The 23,172-nt window shown below is 39.7% G+C and overlaps 1 protein-coding gene across 1 annotated transcript in view; it reads left to right on the forward strand.

Moving 5' to 3' along the window:
- SNX24 (sorting nexin 24) overlaps nucleotides 1-23,172 on the forward strand; it is a 77,610-nt gene that overhangs the window by 25,916 nt on the left and 28,522 nt on the right. The window contains exons 2-3 of the mRNA XM_083577226.1: nucleotides 14,952-15,035; nucleotides 18,080-18,184. Coding sequence (XP_083433352.1) covers nucleotides 14,952-15,035; nucleotides 18,080-18,184 — 189 coding nt within the window. The remainder of the gene's footprint in view (nucleotides 1-14,951; nucleotides 15,036-18,079; nucleotides 18,185-23,172) is intronic.

The following is a 23,172-nucleotide window of genomic DNA, read 5'->3' on the forward strand; positions in this document are numbered from 1 at the left end:
TGCAATGTCCAAACAGGACTAGATTAAAGCCCCAATCCAAAGGACTGGGTGGCAGGGCTCCAACACACAACCCTTTCCCTTGAAGTAGTAAACCCTGCTGTCCTGAAAAAGGAGGGAGTTTCAGAAGCAGACTGTTAAGCACAACACAACAAGCAGCTGTAGCTGGGTGATGGAAAGGTGAAACAGACCTGAATTAGATCACAGCCCTAAGCCTTTACTTGATGTCGTTCTGTGAAGTGTCATGTCATCTCCACAATCACTTACGTTATTATTTTTATTATTAATTATTTTTAACCATTCCTGGCATTTCCACTTCGCGCTGCTTATTAAGACTTCAGAGATACAAACCAGTAGCTCAGTAATTGCTTTCTTGAATCTGCCTTTAATAATTACATTTAGTAAAGCTGTATTGAAAATTAGAAAGGCAGAGACTAATGGAAAACTAGATTTTTCACTGAATTAGAAAGCAAGACAATCCATATATTGACAACATTTCAAGTTGAAACAGATCAGGAAAACTGTTTTGGACTGTCTGTTCAAAGAGCCAAACAGAGGCCTGATGTGCAGTGGCATCTACATTTTATACCGACAGAGAAACTATAAGAGATTTCATGTAAATAGCTGTCTTGAGAGGATAATGCAATTCCAATTTGAATGCAAGTCTTTTGAATTTGGGGTGGAGGGGCACTGAATTTTCTCTTTTGGCGTGTAACGAAACAAGGAAACCGAGCTGTTCTACTAATGGAGTGAAACCATCTTTAAATTAGAAAGGAAAAATGTTTCATTGAAAAATGTAGCAAATATCAATAGTACAAAGACGTTTATCTGAATACTTGGCTCATAGGTGACATACAATTTGAAGTTTTAAAAAAGCTATCCTCACTGGCCTCTCCTTTCCTACCTGACTAGCTGTGCTAGCTATTACTTGGTACTAACTAAGCAAAAGTACTTTGTAGACCAGTAGTATTATGCAAACAGCAGAAATGTCACCAAATGGGCCATGGGTGCAGTCCTAATACCTGCTTACCGGGGAGAAAGCCCCAGTGAACTAAATGGGATTTACTTTTGAGAAGACATTTCTAGGTCTGTGGTATTAATGCAGGATCTAGACTGGCGCTGTGGTCTAAACCACAGATCCTAGGGCTTGCCAATCAGAAGGTTGGCGGTTTGAATCCCCATGACGGGGTGAGCTCCCGTTGCTCAGTCCCTGCTCCTGCCAACCTAGCAGTTCAAAAGCACGTCAAAGTGCAAGTAGATAAATAGCTACCGCTCCAGCAGGAAGGTAAACGGCGTTTCCATGCGCTGCTCTGGTTCGCCAGAAGCGGCTTAGTCATGCTGGCCACATGACCCAGAAGCTGTAAGCCGGCTCCCTCGGCCAGTGAAGCGAAATGAGCGCCGCAACCCCAGAGTCGCCTGTGACTGGACCTAACAGTCTGGAGTCCCTTTACCTTTACCTAGAGTGCCTTCTAATGTATACATCATCATGCTGAGTTGTGTAATTCTGGAATACACACTCAATGTTTTGTCCAAAATGGCAACTATGTCTGAGGACTGTGGGAGACTTGTAAACGCCTCTCTTTCCCCTCCTCCCCAAATTTGGGGGGTGGTGTATTTTCAGGCAGAAAACTAGATACAACATGTAGAGTTTTCAAAGGATGAAGTGAGAAGATTACATTGGGTATTTTACATTTTTGTAGAGCTAGGTCTGGACATCTGGTAACACCAGTGTTGGAGCTGTATACAGTGGTACCCAAACGGCTTAGTTGTCAAACAAATCGGCTCCCGAACGCTGCAAACCCGGAAGTGACTGTCCTGGTTTGTGAACATTTTTCGGAAGCCGAACGTCCGACGTGGCTTCCGCTTGAGTGCAGGAAGCTCCTGCTGCCAATTGGAAGCTGTGCCTTGGTTTTCCAACAGTTTTGGAAGTAAAACTTACTTCCGGAATAGATTAAGTTCAAGAACCAAGGTACTACTGTAGTCGGAAACTCATTTGCCTGCTTCTGTACAGGGGCCAGGTCCTTGAAGATAGTTCAAAATAAATTTCAATTATCATTACTGTTGCTTTCCCAAACCCCATCTGTACCTTCTGGTTTATGCAGAGCTGAACTGGCTATATAGCAATACTAACAGTGGTATACAAAAAGATGTTAAACTTTTGGCTAAAATGTACCTTTTTTTTGTCCTCTTATGGCAGCCTTTGAGGAAATGAACAATCACTCTTGCAAGGGGGTCATTTCATCCCTGGTAGTGAATTTGGGGTTTTTCTTTAACTATATGCAAAGAGTTTGGGTGTGGAGTTCGTTAAAAAGCTTTTGAAGCAGGGATTGACTGATGTGACCTTTCAGATGGACAGAGCAACTGTATCTGTTTCTAAAATAGCATGGCTGCATAAGAATTTCCCTTGCATTCCTCATGTATTACTTTCTTCTTTTGAGAATTTGCAGAGACTGAGAGATAGGATGGTCTCTACTGAAGCCCAGTTAAATCTGATGCCCTCAGATGATTTAAAAGCAAGTTTCCAAAACATGCCGTATTCCGAACTTATCTGTCGTTGTAACTTAAACTGTGTTGTGAGGACCTTGTGCATATATGTTGTCTTTTGTATAATGCATTGGGAAAACAACACTTGGGACAAATTTTAGGGAGAAATGAAGAGAGGTCTGACCTCGAGTCTGTAATTTATCTGCTAGGCAGACAAGATAAATATACAACTGTGAAGACGGCACGTTTTCTATCTGCAGTAGCTGATGAGAGGGGAGAATTCTTGAGAGAGACTCCTGTGTCTTGTCAGGGAGATTCAGAATTTGCAAAGTTTGTTTTATCCTTTTAATCGTTTGCTTGCTTTTATTCATAGTTGTGTAAACTCATTTCATTTTAGTATTTATTGAAAGAGGCACCATTTTATTTTATTTATAAGGGCACATGATCTGCCAGGGAGATCCGGCATTTTAAGCTTTTTGCATTTTATTTGGGTCTGATGAATAGAATAGATTAGCTCAGATCAAATTCATTTATGTCTAAACACCTTTCCTCTCCCTGTGGCCTCTTCCACCTGGAATCAGAAGCTGTGAGAAACAGCAGCAGTCGCCCAAATGAGGAAGCCTTGCCCTGTGAGGGACTAAAAATTAATTAACTAATGTGGCCACTTAAAATAGAAGTGAAAACTTTCTATTTTATCTTTGCATCCACACTGGAGGAGAGAGGAGGGGAGAGCACACAAACCTGAGGTTTCCCTAATACAGTGTTTCCCAAACTTGGGTCTCCAGCTATGTTTGGACTACAGTTCCCATCATCCCTGACCACTGGTTCTGCTAGCTAGGGATGATGGGAGTTGTAGGTCAAAAACAGCTGGATACCCAAGTTTGGGAAACACTGCCCTAATACTAATCCAGTGGTGGGGAACCATCAGTCTGCCAGACCTTCCACAAGGCCATTTTCACAAAGTCATGCCCACTTGTCTTACACCTGAATTCATCTATGACATCATGCGTGGTACAGGGAAAGTTGTGGCTGGGGGGAATGGGAATTTGTGAGTGCTTGCAAAGTCACGAGTGTGGAGCTTTGCAAGCCCTACTTATCAGCTAATCACCAGTGTTTGCAAAGTATTGTGCCTTTGCCCTTACAGCCTGATTTCAAACCATGTAGGCCTGGTGTCCTTGCGACGTCAGGCAGTTGACAGGTGGGTGACCCCACCCACCTGCCAAACTAGGCCCAGGGATGGGTAGTGGGATATAAGGATCCAGTCAAATTAGATTCCCATCCCTGCACTAAACCAATGTGTGGGCCATTGGTTCACTTTTAAGAGTCTATATTTTAACGTGCATTTAACTATAATTTTAACCTGGCTATTTTAAAAGAAACATAAGCAGCACTCTAACATTTGAAATATTTGATTAAGAAGTTCAGTTTTTATTCTGCCCAGGGCCCAACCACCTTCCTTCTCAAAGTGGACTATTGATAAATTCCCATCTGCAATTGTTTCACTTTCACAGTATTTCTTCTTCCTGGTTATTCTGGCAAAGGGAATGGAAGGAGAAGTATAGGAATTACTGGGTGCAGAAGACAGAGCAGATTCGTTCTCCATTGCTCCAAGTGGCAGAAGGTATAATGTTGTTAGTGTAAGCTTGTTATATTTACAGTACTGTAATGTTGGTTGTTCTGTATGTTGTTACATTTGTTATTACATTGCTGCTTCATTATGTTACTATGAAATTGTTCTTGCGAGGGTTGATTTTGAGATGTATTCCAGTTTTTGTTGTTGTTGTTCGAACATGATTCTTGTCTACTGAGACTGTCAGGGATACTGCAGTTATGTCCTGCAGAAAGCTGGACGAGATAAGAATTAAGTTCTCTTTAAATTCTGTAAATGTCTTCCAGAGCTTGAAGGGTGGTATGAGGTGGCCTATTCATATCCCACTATGGTTTTGCTGTTTTTGTTGTACTTCCCTAAGTTCTTCCTTCTTTCTTTGAACTTCTCTTTAAAAATACGAAACTTGTTAAATTGTTTTGTTAGTCTTCCTTTGGTAGCAAATCATGGATAAATCAGAAAATGTTCTTTTAGAAATCTGTCAGCTAAGACAATGCTCAGTTACAAGTTTTCCTTTCCCATTCCTCCATGCCCTTTGAACTTTCCTCATTTGTATTATAATGGATTCAACAGTACATTGAGTTCTGCATAGCCTTGAATATTCTAGAAAGCTCAAAGCTTCTTGCTTTTTATAACTTCCATTAAAATATAACTTGACTGTACAGTGTGCATCCTTTCTGTTTTTGTATTACTGGCTCCTGCTGATGCTTTAAGAGTTCCAGTAATCACATATTAGAATAACAAAATCACCAATAAGATTTCCCCTCTAGGTTGCATCTGGTTCTTTATGGTCAGAACAGCTATTTCTTTTTGTTCTTGTAAAGCTAAGTTCAACATACTTAGAAGGGATAGCTTGCTTTTAGTCAGTGACCTATACTCAGATCTGTTTCATCTGTTTTGTAAAATTGATTCTGAAATGGGTTGTTATCTCTTGAATGCTCTCTAGGTTGCCTATGAGAAATCTTGACCTGAGTGGAATTAGTTGTGATGATGTTCAAGGGTTACAGGTGGCCAATAAAAATGCAGATTAGGTTCATCAGCATTCAACCAGGATTTGTAAAGTTGACTAATGCTAGTTCGCAAGCAGGTGACCTCTTATGTTTTTATTTCCTTATGTTGTTTTTAGTTAGGCTGTGTTTGTGTTTAATCAGATTATGCATTAAGTGGTATATTCGTGGACTTATAATAAATATGCATTTCATTCATTGCATCATATTATTATTATAATGCTAGTGCTACAGAAGATGTACTCTGTATTTGCTGTCACTAGTGATTCCAGAAATGATTGAAAAGATGGTTTCAAAAAGAGGTAAGGAAAGTTCATATTAAATGGAGTGAGGATGAGCTGATGGACACATGTCAGAAAACAGTTGTCATTCCTTGAATTATCTATATAGATTTTCCCTCTCAAGATTCACTTCCTGACACTTAGGCATTCCTGAAATTCTTTGTAAGATCATGCCTCCAGCCCAGGCACCCATCCTGACCTTGCAGCTTTTATTTTTTTTAATTCCCAGGAAAGTTTCCTGCATCCAGTAGGTAGAACTGGAGGAGCTTAAAGAGTCAGTATCCAGATTTCAGTATGTTCTTCTTCTAGTTAGAATTACTTTAAAATCATTACATCGTTGCTATTTCGTTAAAATGTATGTCTTATATATTTTTATAGAGAATAGTTCTAAAAACCAAAGCATTCTTTTGAATGGTTTGTTGACTCATCCGAAGTCATTTTTTAGGAACTAGAAGTGAATTATATTACTGTGCATAAGCTCTTACTACAATTCTTGAGTATATGAGTCATTAACAGAAACCAATTATTTTCTTTTTTTTAAAAAGAAACTTTTTACATGCTGAAGCAGACCTTTCCTGGGTCACATTCAAATGCTTGCTGAAAGGTAAACAGATGAGAGAGAAGTGATTAGGGTATTTAAAAGAGAAAGCACAATTTTAAACTTTAACCAACATAAGAGAAAAATAACAAACACAATTATTTGCATTTGGAACGAGACAAACTCAGCTTAGACATCAGACCTTATTTTCATGAACCTTTCATTTTCTTTGTAAAAACCTTTTCTCTGAAGTATGGACTGGCCAAATTTTGGACCTCTTCCTTATTCTGACAGAATCAGCCATCTGGAGAGTGTTTTCTGTTCTTCATGAGGAACCTCCACAAGCTTCCAGAGAATCCTAGTGGTCTTGGGAACAGAGTCTGAAAACCAGAGTTATAGTGGATTGAATGTTCAGTTTGAAACTGACAAAGTTACCATTAAACGCAGGGTCTAAAACCACTTAAGGAAATCAGCCCTGAGTTCTCACTGGAAGGACAGATTGTGAAGCTGAGGCTCCAATACTTTGGCCACCTCATGAGAAGAGAAGACTCCCTGGAAAAGACCCTGATGTTGGGAAAGATGGAGGGCACAAGGAGAAGGGGACGACAGAGGACGAGATGGTTGGACAGTGTTCTTGAAGCTACCAGCATGAGTTTGACCAAACTGCGGGAGGCAGTGGAAGACAGGAGTGCCTGGCGTGCTCTGGTCCATGGGGTCACGAAGAGTCGGACACGACTAAACGACTAAACAACAACAACAAAATCACCTGGCTTCACCACTGCCTGCAGCTCACTGTTGTACATGCACTGCCAGCCAACAGCTTTGCAGGGTTTGGGGCAGGAATCTTTTTGAACCCTACCTGAAGCTGTCCTGGATTGAACCTGGGACCTTCTGCATCCAAAGCATTGTTCGAAGTTCCCCAGGTGTCAGGAATCTTTGCAACTGAGGAGAGAAATTTTTGATATTAGGCATTTATGCACCAAACGAGGTAAAATCGGAATTTTTTAAGAAGTTACATGAGACTCTGATGGACTATATGGATTACAATATGATTTTGATGGGGGATATGAATGGAGTGGTGTCTATAAATATGGACAAGGCACAGAGACAGGTAGTTACTAAGGATGGTAGACTACCAAAAACTTTTTTCGATATGACTGACAATATGGATCTAGTTGACATCTGGAGAATGAAAAACCCCTTGGGAAGAGAGGGAACTTTCTTCTCTGAGGCCAAAATGACATGGACAAGAATTGATCAAATTTGGGTAACTAGAGGGCTGGCTCCGAAGACTAGAAAGGTGGAAATTTGCCCTAAAACTTGCTCCGATCACAATGCTGTGAAGATGGAAATGAAACTAACACCAATTGGTTCCTTCAGATGGAGGATGAATGACACTTTGTTTAGGAACGAAGATGTGACTAAGAAGGCCCAAAAAACTTTGAGAGACTATTTTGAGATAAATATGAACACCACTGTTGAAAAAAGAGTAATTTGGGACGCAAGCAAAGCAGTTATGAGAGGATTTTTGATACAACAGAATGCGATCAAGAAGAGAGTTCAAAATGAGAAAAAAGATAAGATTTTGGAGAAAATAAAGGAAGGAGAGAAGAAACTGAGAGTGAAACCAAAGTCGCAGGAGATTCTGAAAGTTATATCAAGTACAATATATGAAAATGATGAACCAGGAAATAGAATGGAAAATTAAACAGATGAGACAAAAGACGTTTGAATCAGCAAATAAATGCGGAAAACTGCTGGCTTGGCAGATGAAAAAAAGACAAAAACTCAATACCATTACAAACTTGGAAGTGGAAGGAAAAAATATACAGAATCCAGTGGAGATCAGAAAGTGCTTCCAGAGGTACTTTAAACAATTATATACACAGGAGACACAGAAAGAAATGGACATTGATCGATTTTTGAAAACAAATGGATTACAAAAAATCTCTCAAGAAAACAAGCTAATGTTGAATTACAAAATAACGGAGCAGGAGGTAGAAGGGGCCATCCAGAACATGCAACTAGGCAAATCTCCAGGACCGGATGGTTTGACTTCAAGATATTATAGATCCCTGAAAGAATGGTTAGTACAACCCTTAAAGGAAGTCTGTAATGAAATATTGGAAGGGAAAAAGGCACCAGAGTCGTGGAAGGAAGCTTATATTACACTTATACCGAAAACAGAGTCTGAGAAGACACAGCTTAAGAACTACCGCCCCATATCTTTGCTTAATGTGGATTATAAAATTTTTGCAGATATTTTGGCTAAAAGACTAAAAAAGGTACTACGTAGTAGAAGAAATTCATAAAGATCAAGCGGGCTTTCTCCCAGGTAGACACTTGTCTGACAATACGAGGAACATAATTAACATTTTAGAAAAACTACAAGTGAATATTAACACCAAAGCAGTTTTGATATTTGTGGACGCGGAGAAAGCCTTTGACAATATTTCTTGGAGTTTCATGAAGAAGAATTTACAGGGGATGGGGGTTGGTCAAGGTTTTGGGAACAAAAGGCTAAATTAATTGTGAATAATGTAGTGACGGAAGAATTTAAGATAGAGAAAGGAACACGACAAGGTTGCCCAATCTCTCCATTGCTTTTTATATCGGTCCTGGAGGTTCTCTTAAACATGATTAGAAGGGACCAATTGGTTAAAGGTATACAAGTCGGAGCTAAACAGTACAAACTGAAAGCATTTGCTGACGATCTGGTATTGACATTACAGGAGCCAGAATCTAGTACTAAAAGAGTACTGGAACTGATCCAAGAATTTGGAAAAGTAGCGGGATTTAAGTTCAATAAGATGAAAACTAAGGTTCTAGAGAAAAATCTAACAGTGACTGAGAGAGAGAGGTTTCAGGAGGAGACAGGATTAACACTGGTTAAGAAAGTGAAATACCTGGGGGTTAATATGACTGCCAAGAACGTGAATTTATTTAAGGATAATTATGAGAAATGTTGGATGGAAGTGAAAAAGGATTTAGAAATATGGTCAAATCTGAAGCTATCATTGCTAGGCCGAATTGCTGCGATAAAAATGAATGTATTGCCAAGGATGCTGTTTTTGTTTCAAACATTGCAAATTTTGGATAAAATGGAGTGTTTCAAGAAGTGGCAGAGAGATATTTCTAGATTTGTCTGGCAGGGCAAGAAGCCTCGAATAAAATTTAAGATATTAACTGATGCTAAAGAAAGAGGTGGATTTGCCCTGCCAGACTTAAAACTTTATTATGAATCAGCCGCTTTTTGCTGGCTGAGAGAATGGCTGCTTCTTGAAAACACTAACGTGCTGGACTTAGAAGGTTTTAACAATGTATTTGGGTGGCATGCATATTTGTGGTATGATAAGGTCAAAGCACATAAAGCGTTTAAAAACCATATTGTCAGAAAAGCACTGTTCAGTGTCTGGATAAGATATAAGAACTTGCTTGAAAATAAAACCCCAAGGTGGTTGTCACCAATGGAAGTGAAGGCTCAGAAAAAGCTCAATATGGAGGCCAAATGGCCGAAATATTGGGAAATTTTGGAACAAGAGGGAGACAGATTAAAACTGCAGAGTTTTGAAAAATTAAAAAATAGAGTGCGAGATTGGCTTCATTATTACCAGATAATGGAGGCATATAATTTGGACAAAAAAATTGGCTTCCAGGTGGAAAAATCAAAATTGGAAACAGAAATTAAAAACTTGTCAAGAATGTATAAAATTAAGAACTTGTCAAGAATGTATAACTTGCTGTTGAAATGGAATACTCAGGATGAAACGGTGAAATCTGCTATGATTAAATGGGCACAAGATGTTGGACATAATATTATGATGGCTGACTGGGAACAGTTATGGACCACAGGTATGAAGTTCACGGCATGCAATGCCTTAAGAGAGAATATAATGAAAATGATCTACAGGTGGTACATGACACCAGTCAAGCTTGCAAAAATTTATCATTTGCCCGATAATAAATGTTGGAAATGCAAAGAGACTGAAGGTACATTCTTTCACCTTTGGTGGACATGCCCAAGGATTAAGACTTTCTGGGAGATGATCTATAATGAAATGAAAAAGGTACTTAAATATACCATTCTGAAGAAACCAGAGGCCTTTCTCCTGGGCATGGTCAGCCAATTGGTGCCAAAGAAGGATAGAATTTTCTTTATGTATGCTACAACAGCAGCAAGAATACTTATTGCAAAGTACTGGAAGACACAAGATTTACCCACCCGGGAAGAATGGCAGATGAAGGTGATGGACTACATGGAACTGGCGGAAATGACTGGCAGAATCCGAGACCAGGGAGAAGAGTCGGTGGAGGAAGATTGGAAGAAATTTAATGACTATTTACAGAAACATTGTAAAATTAATGAATGTTAGAAGGATGTTGGAATGATGTTATGTGGTTTTAGCAGAAATGTTATAAAGGACTAAGAAAAAAACTGACTGTTAATTGGTGAAAGGAGGGAAAGTAAAGTTACATTATATTAAGATAAATTACAGGACAAAAATTGGAAAAGATGGAAAGGATTTGCTGAAATAGTTAACCGAACTAGAATACAAAAAAGGGAGGTGTGAGGAGGTCAAGGAAACAAGCAAATGAAAGATAAGTTATGGGAAGATTCGCTGTGTTTTTTCTGTTTTTTTCTTTTTCTTTCTTTTTTCCTTATTGTGAGGTGTTGTTTTGTTTTTGCTTAGTATGGTGTTTTTATTTTTTATTTTTGTAACCTTTAAAACTTTAATAAATATTATTTTTTTTAAAAAAAGGAATCTTTGCAACTGGCGTGGGTCCAATTGCGACCACATGGAGATCCGTGGATGCCAGGTTGGCGTCTGACATCTCCATCTGGCAGGACCCTCCAGTTGTCTGAAGCAGGTAAGCAGAAGAGCTTATATACTGCATTTGTCTCCCACCTTTTTCTCCAAAGAGTACAGTGGTATCTCGGTTTTCGAACGTAATCTGTTCCAGAAGACTGTTCGAGTTCCGAAACGTTCGAAAACCTAGGTGCAAAGGGCAGTCTGCAAATTCAGTAGAGAAAATTGGGGGGGCTCAGCGGAAGCTTTTCGACTTCTGAGGCGCGTTCGAAAACTGAAGCATTTACTTCTGGGTTTTCCGCATTCGAAAACCAAAACATTCAACTTCTGGAACGTTCGAAATTTGAACCCGGATCTCCCAGGTCCTAGTCTAGCACTCTGACCACTACACCATACTCGCTTCCTAGAGTACTGCTGCTATGGGGCAGCTATTTAAATTAAGTAGGTAAATAAATATAGGGAAAGTAAAACTTCAGAGAAGGATCTGAAACATTGTCCTTGAAGCTTGAATTTGTTTTATTTGATGTTTTAATGTGCTGTAAAGCACTTTGAGATTTTTCTAAAAAAATATAAAGTGGTATTGAAATGAAATAATGATGATGTTAAAATCATTTTTAAATAAAATGGCGCCTAGACATTCTGTTGTGGCAACCGTAATCTAGGTTTAGGGTGTCACTTGGCAATTCGCTTATATACTGATGAGTTTTTGACCCTGATCCAAAGCATATATTCTACACTGAGCTATAGCCCTTCCCATTATGTCACTGTCTCTCAATCACAAGGCTTAAAATTGGAATGCAGACAGAGATGGAATATGGTTCTGGTTCTGGAAATTGGGATGGATATGCTTTTTTGCTATAGTGAGATGGGAGATAGTCTCCCCAACTTACGACTGTCTTTCATATTTTTATTATAACTGGTAATCAGATGATGACTTACTGGTCTATGTTAGAAAATAATTTTAAATAAAGACAGCTGTTATGCAGATTGATCCAAGAACCTTGAAAGACTTTGTTATGGCTTCCTAAAAAGAATTCTTAAAACAGGACTTTGATTTAATAGGCCCCATTTCTTCCTCTCCAGCCTTTTGATGGTTATAAAATAAAATGTCATCTACTTGGCATGATGGTCAGAAGAAAAAAATATGAGTTTCCACACGTACTTCAAACCAAAAGCTATTCCTCCTATTCTTGGTTTATATGAGTTAAATTCTGGCAGACATTTTAAATGTCTAATTGTTATCCCTATTAGGTATTGGCTCCATTCAGAAAAAAATACTTTGCTACGGATTGAGCATGGATTTTATTATGGTAATGCTGAGAAATTAAGATTATTTGGCTGACAAATCGTTGTAGATCTTATCTGTTCTATTTAATGCACTTACTGATTATGCAGTTAAAAGACAATGTATAGCACTGTATGTTTGCCGGTTGCTAAATGGATCAAACCAGATAAATGAATAATACACATTTAACCTTTTAACGAGTTTTCTGTTTACTTAAGAAGTTACAGCCAATCGAAAGAGGGATTTGTTCACAACTGAGGCCATGGCTTGCAGGAAGTGTTCTTAACTCTAATTCCTGTGTCCTAGTGAAAATTGTCGCTCTACTTGCTCCCCCAAAGTCTGTCATTTTCCTTGAAAGGGAAACTACAATTTCTCCCAATGGCTGCTTCTGTCCTAGGGCAGGGATGGGGGAAGGCAATGGTTAACCTCTTCCTAGAATGGGATATGAATATTTTTGGATGGTTAGACATTGAGGAGGCAGGAGGCTGTCAGGGATTCCCAATCCTTATGGGAAGTCCCATTATTCACTCAACTTTAAGATAAGAATATGGTATGGTATGGCATTCATGATAAATGCATTAATATTTTATATGGGGATTGTTCATGTCATGTAAACACAATTGTTAGGGTTTAAATTGCTAGAAACTCATTACTTGTTGCTTGGTAAGATCTTTTATAGGTGACCTTTACTGCTTATTATGAAAATTTCTACATGCATGTCCATATTTAATAAAACCTCAAAATGTTTAACTGTTAGGAAAGTTTCCCTTTCTTTTATGCACAAATCTGTATTGCTTCAGAATACACCTATGCACCACATTAGGCTGGCCATAGTACTCATGCTGAGATTCTAAATAGTGATCAGATAATCACAGTAGGACTAATTGAAATTAAATTAACAATATGTATGATAAATACACTATTTTGAGGGATGCAAAATGCCCTTCCTCATATTGAATGCATATGTGAATGCATAACCAAAAGAATATCGGTCTTCAGATATTTTCTGAATGTGGAAGGAGCAGAGACAGAGTTTTCTACTACTGGCTTCCCCATTCACTTTCAGCATCATGTCTGAAAGAGCCTGTGTGTCTATGTGTGAGTATAAGTTCTTTCTGACATTACAGTTCTCATTGGCTGTTAGTCCTTTGGATCGCTGCAACCCTGGCTCAATGGAGCATTGTTGTCATGTGTGTCAGAGCATTTAATTTGAAGAACTAGTACTCACAGTCATTGGCACCAATGGCTTAAGCTTCCAGAATAAGGTTAAGAAAAGGGAGAGAAAAGGTGAAGGTGACAAAAAGTGTGCTGTGTACACAGATTCCATGCAGATTCCAGTACATGATCTGAAATGCTGACTCTTCTAACTATCTCCCCTCTCCGTGTAATGTGAACAGATTACATTAGAGTGATAAAAGTATCCTTGTGACAATGTAGAGAACAGGTTCAGGGGCCTTCAGGCATACTGGCCACGTTTACATGTAATGCTAAGCCAAACCATGGCTTGTCACAAGCATGCTGGTTCAGGCTGAAGGCCTGTTTGGTTCAGTATCTTGTTCTCACAGTGACCAGCCAGAAATCTGAGTGCGACAGCACTCTCCCAACTTTCGATGTCCAGCAACCCGGCAAATTGCATCCAATTTGCTCCTCCTCTGCTGGCACTGTGGGTTAAACCACAGAGCCTAGGACTTGCCGATCAGAAGGTCGGCGGTTCGAATCCCCGTGACGGGGTGAGCTCCCATTGCTCAGTCCCTGCTCCTGCCAACCTAGCAGTTAGAAAGCACGTCAAAGTGCAAGTAGATAAATAGGTACCGCTCCGGCGGGAAGGTAAACGGCGTTTCTGTGCGCTGCTCTGGTTCACCGGAAGCGGCTTAGTCATGCTGGCCACATGACCCGGAAGCTGTACGCCGGCTCCCTCGGCCAATAAAGCGAGATGAGCTCCGCAACCCCAGAGTTGGTCACGACTGGACCTAATGGTCAGGGGTCCCTTTACTTTTACTGCCCTTTTAGTTTAGCACAGCACAGCAGCTCAGCCAAGGTTCCCTATCCAAAATCCTTTCTCAAGTTAATTATAAAAAAATTCAGTAGTTTCTGGTCTAGAATTGGGTTCTAATATTGGTGCCCTGACTTTATCTAATCCAAGGATCTCCTAATAGAACAAATCCTGGCAGTAGGCACATTTGGTTACAGTAGCGGTGGCCTCTCATTATTATGCTTTTCTGCTGGCCTTGGTTTTGCTAGGTTATGTTTTCATGAGCATTTTGAGATACTTCTTGTCACCTGCCCTGAGATCTGACCCAGTGACCTGAAAATCAAGAAAATGTCATGTTAGTGGCTACTAATTAGTGGAACTAGAGAGCATCTTCAGCTGGCCTTTCAACCTTCCACAGGAGGAAGCAAAAGCTGTCATACACATCATGCAAAGAAAATGAGCCCAAACCATTTTTTTTAATGGTGTAAACACTAGAGCAAGCCCAGCTGAGACTAGAGATGAATATGTAGGTTAGGTGGAAATTAACCTGCAGTATAGTCTTTGCATTTATATTTTATGTGTTCCACAAGACATGCTACCACTATCACTGAATTGCATGTGTGTAAGGTTGTTGATGTACTATATAGCACATCACTGAAAGACCCAGATATTCTTGAGTTGTTTTGCTTTTTTATATATATAAAAAAGCGCTTCTACTAGGTTGATTGTATAGTGGAAGTTTTTTAAGCCTCACAAATCTTAATTGTCCTTGGATGTATTTGTGGAGCCCACTGGTTAGCAGGGGATTTAACCAGCATACTCATTAATCAGTGGCTACACCTCAGTATCTCCTGAGTGTCTTGTGTTTGGGGGGAAGGAACAAATCAGCTTCAGTAATTCTTTCCTTTAAACACATCACAAAGCAAACAGGTTTTTGAACAGGTAAAGTAATCTCTTGAATTGGTTTTTACAGGTCTTTAAGATAGAGGTACTAATGAATGGAAGAAAGCACTTTGTTGAAAAGCGGTATAGTGAATTTCATGCTCTTCATAAAAAGGTAAATATTGTACGTAAGTTGTTAAAGTGATTCTGCTTGAACCTTCCCTCCACTTGTTCCAAAGTGATTTCTCTGGTTTCTGAATCTTTTGTGTTTCATTTCTTTTGTCTTTCTAGCCCTGTGAGGAAAGAATACAATATTTAGGGCTCTTTAGGGGGGAAGGCAAGTAAAGATAGAGGGGCATAAAATTGCACATGATGTGGTGGAGAAAGTTAGAGATGTTTTTATTCCTTTTGCATAATACTAGAATCCCAGGGTTATCCGGAGAAGCTGAATTTTGGAAGATTTGAGACAAGCGAAAGATAGAATTCACTCCCACAACATGTAGTAATGGCCACCAGCTTGGATGGCTTAAAAATAGGATTAGAAGAATGGCGGACAATGCCTGCAAGTCATGATGGCTTTGTCCTATGTCATCTGCTTTATCTTACCTCCTCTGTTCGAAGCAGATGGGAGGATGGGCTGTTTTAAAGCCCTTTGTACACATTCACAGAGCAGGGCTGGGATGTTTACAAAGGGTTTAGTACCCCTCTCTCCTCCCTCTTTTAAACCTCAGCAATTTGAAGAAGAAGTGGGAAAGGAGATGTGCTCTGATCTGCCCATCAGAGAATGATGGAGAATGGGAGTATGCCTTTGAAGGCCCTGCCTTCAAGAGGACTGAAGGTGCACTGTGCTCCATCCATCAGCTGATGGAGGATAGGCAGAGAGTAGCATACTTTGCTGGCTCCATCGAGCAACTGGGGAGCTTTAAGCTTCCAATTGCTCCATTGAAATCCTCCTCTCACCCATGTGGCTTGCTGAAAATGGTCTGCCAGGCCAAATGAGGAGACGTAGAGGGCTACATTTAGTCTGGAGGCTCCTCACCCCTGCAGTAATGTTTCTGTGATGCAACCATACTTTTTTAAAAAAAGTGTGCTCAACTCACATAGCATTTTACCAGGAAGTGGGGATGTGTTGTAAGAGGAAGAAGGTGTGTGCCTTAATTCTTCCAAACTAGAAATACTACACATACAAAAAAATCACTTATGAGAGGTCAGTGGAATTTCAGTGGAATTTTTGGGTTTTCCCTTTCTGCCTTACTGGTTTTCTTATTAAAGACCTCTCCTAGAACAATTGTGTGGGTGTATGAGCCATTGTATTGTATAGTCTTCCTTGAGCAATGGTTTTGGATGTTCAAACTTTTTATCAGCAGAGCCTTTTGTTGACACAGCTTTCAATAGGGTGACATCTCCTCAGGCTCAAAGATGAAATGTAAATTTCTCAACTCCTGTGGGTGTGCACGTCAAAGTCAATTTTGAGTTTCTGTCTTTGCAATTCCGCACACACATCCATCACATTCATTTAGAGGTGAGAGAATACCTATGTCGCCTTGTATCAAATATAGGAAATCCACTCTAAGTGCTTTTCACTTTCTCTTTTTCTCTTTTGAATCGTAGAGGGGCTTCTGCTTGGAACCTTGTTAATCATTCATTCAGCTTTACAAATATTTCTCTGGCTCATCTTTATAGCAGACCTGAGTTGTAGTTGTTACTACACACGAGAGAGACCTAAGGATAAGAGAGGGTGACTTGATAAAGCCCGCACAGATGTCTCCCAGTAGTTAGTTGTTTAAGACATATGTATCCTGGCCTTCCATCATAAAATAATCCAAAGGGTGGCTAGCAACATAAAGAAAATCCATATGCATATCTTAAAAGCAACACAATGGAAGATAAGCACAACAAATTAAACAAGGTGGCTAGCTAGCAGACGAGATATGGAGCTCTCCCATCCTTGACAATCCATTTTGGTAAATCTCCTGATGTCACAGAACCTCAGGTGATTCAAGTTCAGATGAAGAACTGGGAGCACGCTGGAGAGTGCAGTCCTGATTCTTCCTTTCTTCCTATACAGGTGTGTCTTGTGCCATTCCTACAAAGGAAGAGTTCCAATCCATTGCGTGGAATCCAGTGTAGTGCTAAGACCATTGTTCCATCAGCACGGGGATTTCTGTTCGTTCAACAGAACATTCTCCCCCACCTTTGTGGGCTCCCTAAATATGGCCTAGGAGTTTTCCCAACCATCTGGAGCAGGTTTGGGGAGGGCATGGGGAGCGGGGAGGAAAAGTATTGATGTGCAAGCAAAAATCCTTGCACTGATGGAATGTGTTAATAGAAGACAGTTAATGCACATTGAAATAATAGTGCAAGCCCATGTTTTGTATTTCCTTGTCAAGCAACTTTACCTACCCAGCCACTTCTTAAAGTCCTCCAAATTTAAAAGGTGGTTTGGGGGCTGGAATGAAGACAGAATAAAAAAAACAGCTATGTATGCAATCCTATAAATTACCACAAGGGAAGTACAGTTACACTTATTCCATTGGAACCATTTTCCAGTGCCTGGAATAGGTCGCTAATATAGCACAATATACATCCGAGTTAAGATTTACTGAACTTCATTTTTCTGTTGTGTTTTTCATTGTGATTTCAGTTGAATTCCCTTGGTTCCTTGCTTTCTGTTTCTTCAAATATCTGTGAAATATGGGTGGTTCAGTATTGCACAGCTTATTTGTTGTTTTCTAAATGCCTACTCCTGGAAAGGGAGTAAAGTCAATTGTATTTTGAGCAAGTGATACTGTTTTTAAGGTTTGTTTATACACGTAATACACAAGAGTGCAGCTAAAATCTGTGTTAAACTAAATTCTTTAGATTTTATTAGGTGTGTAGATTGGCCAGTTCACATAGTAATATTTAGCTGACATAACAGAATGCTTAGTTCTTGCTTTAAGAAATTGCCCAGCATGTTGCCTGTTAATAGTATTTATTTCAAATTCACTTCACCATCTTGTATACAATAACATTTGCAATGGAATAAAGTCAGTTTATTTGTAGACTGTTATGGTTTTTGATAACAAAATTCATTTCGCTGTCTTTCTGTCTCCCCAGCCCTCCTTCCTGTTTCTTTCTAGTTTTGTATTCCCTGTTTTCACCTCTCTTTGAATGCTTTCCTTTTCATTTCTAAAGGGACGTTATTTAGGAGAAATGTATTTCTGTTCATATTTGTAGCTTAAGAAATGCATAAGAACACCAGAAATCCCTTCGAAGCATGTAAGGAACTGGGTGCCCAAAGTTCTGGAACAGCGCCGGCAAGGTTTGGAAGCTTATTTACAGGTGAGCTACTTATAGCAGTGCCTATTTCCTTGAACTATGGGTTTGATCCAGACTTAGTCATGGTTTGAGCTGACCCACTGAAATCCATCAATGCTCATCCATTGTTTCAGAATATTGACACAGTGAAGTATCATAATAATAAGGTATAAAGGTAAAGGACCCCTGGACGGTAAAGTCCAGTCAAAGGTGATTATGGGGTTGCAGTGTTCATCTTGTTTTCAGGCCGAGGGAGCCGGTGTTTGTCCACAGGCAGCTTTCCTGGTCACATGGCCAGCATGAGTTAACCACTTCTGGTGTGGCGGAACACCGTGACAGAAACCAGAGTGCATGGAAACACCATTTACCTTCCTGCCACAGTGGTACCTATTATTCTACTTGCACTGACGTGCTTTCGAACTGCTAGGTTGGCGGGAGCTGAGACAGAGCAATAGCAGCTCGCTATTTTATCTCTTCTATATTTATTTAAGACATTTATAAACTACCCTTTTAATTTAGTAGCTAACTGCTTCTGTACTATCTGGGATATCGTTGTAATGCTGTTGAACTATATTTGAGCTTGGTAAAGCTCTGCGATGCAAATTAAATTGATTCAAAGATGGTCAGTCAAGAACCATCATAGTGTAATGAGTAGAGTGCAAGGCTGGGACTGAGGAGACTCTGGCTCAATCTCTGCTTGGTCGTGAAGCTCACTGGGTAACCTGGTTCCAGGCACAATCTTTCACCCTAAACTAGCTTGCTGGTGAGAAGATAAAATATATGTATGGGAGAGCCTTGAGCTCCTTGGAAGAAAAGGTAAAGGTAAAGGGACCCCTGACCATTAGGTCCAGTCGAGGCCGACTCTGGGGTTGCAGCGCTCATCTCGCTGTACAGGCCGAGGGAGCCCACGTAGAGCTTCCGGGTCATGTGGCCAGCATGACTAAGCCGCTTCTGGCGAACCAGAGCAGCGCACGGAAACGCCGTTTACCTTCCCGCCGGAACGGTACCTATTTATCTACTTGCATTTTGACGTGCTTTCGAACTGCTAGGTTGGCAGGAGCAGAGACCGAGCAACGGGAGCTCACCCCGTTGCGGGGATTCGAACCACCTACCTTCTGATCGGCAAGTTCTAGGCTCTGTGGTTTAACCCACAGCGCCACCCGCGTCCCTCTCCTTGGAAGAAAAGTGAGGTATAAATACAATAAACAGTAATAATGGGTGTTGTAAGAATATATGGAATGGGAGAACATATCGGTATATACCATCCTCACCATTTTGCTCAGGAAAACATTTACATACTGGCCCAGCTCTCATGTAATGTTGAGCCAAATCATGGCTAGGCAAGAACACATGAATGTGCGGGTACCTCTTGTAAAAACCACAATTAACTTCACCGCTACCCTGGTTGTGGTGTCCAAGCTTAGCATTATGCCCCAACCTGGGTTTGTGGTTTGTGTTCCCCGGGTAAATCACGGCAAGCCAAACCTTGGTTACAGCTTGTGGTTTGTCTGGTTCCAGACATACCATGAGCACGAGTTCATATGTTATGCTAAGCTAAACCATGGTTTAGCTCCAGGCAACATGGCAGCAGGACAGCCAGGGGAGCAGCGAATCAACCACCATTTTCCCTTTGAGTACCGCCACACTCAAACATTCTCAGTTAGCCATGGTTTTAGTGTTAAATGTGAGTCAGGTTACTGGTTTCGACTGACTTAATCTCAGCCAATTGTGTCATCTCTTTTACTAGTTACTAAAAATCTGAAGTTATTTTACTTTTCTTTTACTTTTCTGCATCAGTAGCCTGTTCATTTTTATAACACTGCAACCAAGATCAGCAAATTATCACTCTTACAGTGAAGACAAACAATTAAAAAAAACTTCTCTGCAGCTGTTCAGCAGGCTGATAGATACTGTGTATATGAAAAATCTTAAAGCAGAAGAATAAAATTTAACTCCTGTGTTCCTCCCTGGATTATTGTTTTGGATTTAGCGATGGGGTTGTTGATCATTATTGCTATTTAAATTGTATCATATATTTATATGTTGTAACACTGCTCCCCTCGGCCCCCATAGATCTACTAGTGAAGTGCAGGCAAGAACTATAATAATCTCTCCTTCAATAACACAATATTTCTGAAGATTGTCACTTGCATTTGACACAAAAAATAAACCATTTGTTACATTAAGTCAGAGATAGAACCTCTTCACAAGGTTCTGCTTTACTCTGAACACACAAAATACATGTCAAATATTCATCAAATTACATACCTCTTAGAACAGGCATGTCCAAAATCCGTTTCGGGGGCCTAATCCAGCCCACCAGTCGATTTAATCTGGTGCCCGTGGCTGTATATGTCCTTTGGTCGGCCTTCACACATGTTCACTTCATCAAATCTGGTCCTCTTTGAAAAAAGTTTGGGCGCCCATGTCTTAGAATAAAATATGCAAATGCATTTGTGGCACTAAAAACTGGTCTCATTTTGTTGGTATCCAACAATATACCCATATAATGAGAGAAAATGAGTCTAATATCAGTTATTTGACTAACTTTTATGGTAATGAAGTGAGACTATATAGTAACTTGTTATTTCATTATGAATCTTTAACAATTAGTATAGTTCTCTCTGCTGCTCACACATTCACATCTGTATTGTAGCCCTAGTGTAAAGCATGTTGTGATATTCTGAGCAGTAAAAAACAACCCATTGACCTAAAGCAATACTATACTGATACAAGAATTTATATATTCAGCCCTAAGTATACAGTGTCTTGAACATGAAATATTTAGCTCTGCAGCAACTATAGGATAGCAATGCAAGATAAATTACAAAGCAGTTGTGTCATATATAAATGACTTGTATATTGGAACTTTTTAAATGTATGAAATTCTTCTATCATGTTGCCAGCCTTCTAGGAATTTGGGTTCTAGGAGATGCAGTAGTTCTACAGTGAAGTGAACATGTTGTTTTGTTTCTCTGAATGCTTGTTGTATAGTCTGTTGATATTCTGAGTACTGGCATAATAGATCATATCTCAGTTCTTTCAGCAGAAGAATCTCATTGCTAATGGTTTCTGTCTTGGTTAAGATAAGGTGTAGCTATCAGAGGCTGTGATAAAACAGTACTAGCTTAGAATAAAAAGTGTCTGCTGCAGGAGTAAACAGTTTGCCTCTGCTAAGCTTCTAGATACTAATTGGCATAATGAGCACACACTTAGGATTTCTGTGGTCTATGCAGAAGGAATGTTATTGGTGAAAATTAACATTGTCTTTGGATTTGAAGAAAATATGACTGCCTCCAATATCTTCTCAGTCATCTTCCTCATACACAATTAAAACAAAAAAACAAAAATGAAGTGTGCATGTTGGTGTGTATTGGAACAATAACTTTGTATAACTTGCTTGACCTACTTAACTTAGGCAAGAAAGAATTAAATGTCAAAAATATAGCTGCACCCAGGGAAATAATTCATTGGTGCAGTTAATGCTGTGGAAGCTGTTTAAAGCTCTGTAATCTAAACAGATTTTTAAGTTTTGAGCAGTAAACAAAGAGATGCAGATTATAAATTTCTCCTACTTCTATGTTTTGGAGTATTATTTATACTTATTTATAGTAATGCTCTGCTTGCTACTTGTATGGGTCTTAGATCCACAGTCTCTCAAAGAAACACCTGAAAACTTGTCACAGTTAAGATTAAACATATTTTAATCATGTTTCACCTACACTGGTGACCAACAATCTTCATTTTCAAGTCTAACAATATTAGAAGAAAAAATAATTGGTGTTAATACCGTTCATTGTAGAGTTACATAGGCAAATCCCTGTTCTCAAGTAGCTTCTAACAATCTAAAATAAACAGTGGGAATTCAAGTTCAATAAATTTTATTGTTTGTAGCTGATGGCCATCACAATACAGTATGAGCACAAATCACACAGCTACAAAACAAAAGACATTGGATTGTTGGAGTTTGTTATAGGAAGAGAAGAATACGGGTAAATGTCATTATATGTACTTGAAGTTTGATTACCATAATTATTAAGAAATGTCAGATCTGTTATTTTACATCTAAAGATAACCTGGATATGGAGATTGCCAATTAAATGTATCAGAAGCATTGAAAAAGCTGCTAGTGAAAGAACTTACCTTAGCTTGCCATCCACATTTCCATTCAGTCCAAGAATAACAGCAAATAGGCATCCCTGAGCCAAAGGCCCAATGCTGTGTCTCATCGTGCCTTCCAGTATCCTTGAGAAAGATGTGCAGCAGCTTTTTGCATTAGCTGAAGCGTCCAAGTTAGTGTCAAGGGCAGCCCCACAGAATGCGTTTATACTAGACAAGCTTAAAGGTTGCAAAATAGTATATCAGTGTATATGTAGATCTCCACTCTCGAAAAATGGCACAGAAAAATGCAACAAAAATAATTGATAAAAAAGAACTCCTAGTTACTACAGCCACTTGTTTATCAAAAAGTAAGGACAGGTGATACAGTCCTTCCAGTCTCCATACCTGTACTTATGGGGGGAAATGTTACCCCATCAGTCACTGTCAAAGTTTAGGAGATCTGACATGTATTTCCTCTTATTTGTCTAGATATTGCTCATCCACTTTAGTAGAAGGAGCTGGTTTTAAGTTCTAGCAAGTGTAAGAGAAGTAGTTGTAATCAACTGTTGGGCCTTTCCTTCAGTTGAAGCCCTTTCCTTCAGTTGCCATCAACCAACTCCTCATGATTTTTGTGTTTTTTAACATGTATAATCAGGTCAGTGGTTTGAATCCCCTCAACGGCGTGAGCTCCCGTTGCTCGGTCCCAGCTCCTGCCAACCTAACAGTTCGAAAGCATACCAGTGTGAGTAGAAAAATAGGTACCGCTCCGGAGGGAAGGTAAATGGTGTTTCCATGCACTGCTCTGGCTTCGGTGTTCCGTTGCACCAGAAGCGGCTTAGTCATGCTGGCCACATGACTCAGAAAAACTGTCTGTGGAGCAGACAAACGCCAGGTCCCTCGGCCTGTAAAGT

This window comes from Podarcis filfolensis (assembly GCF_964270895.1).
Source record: "Podarcis filfolensis genome assembly, chromosome: 11".
Classification (NCBI taxonomy): domain Eukaryota; kingdom Metazoa; phylum Chordata; class Lepidosauria; order Squamata; family Lacertidae; genus Podarcis; species Podarcis filfolensis.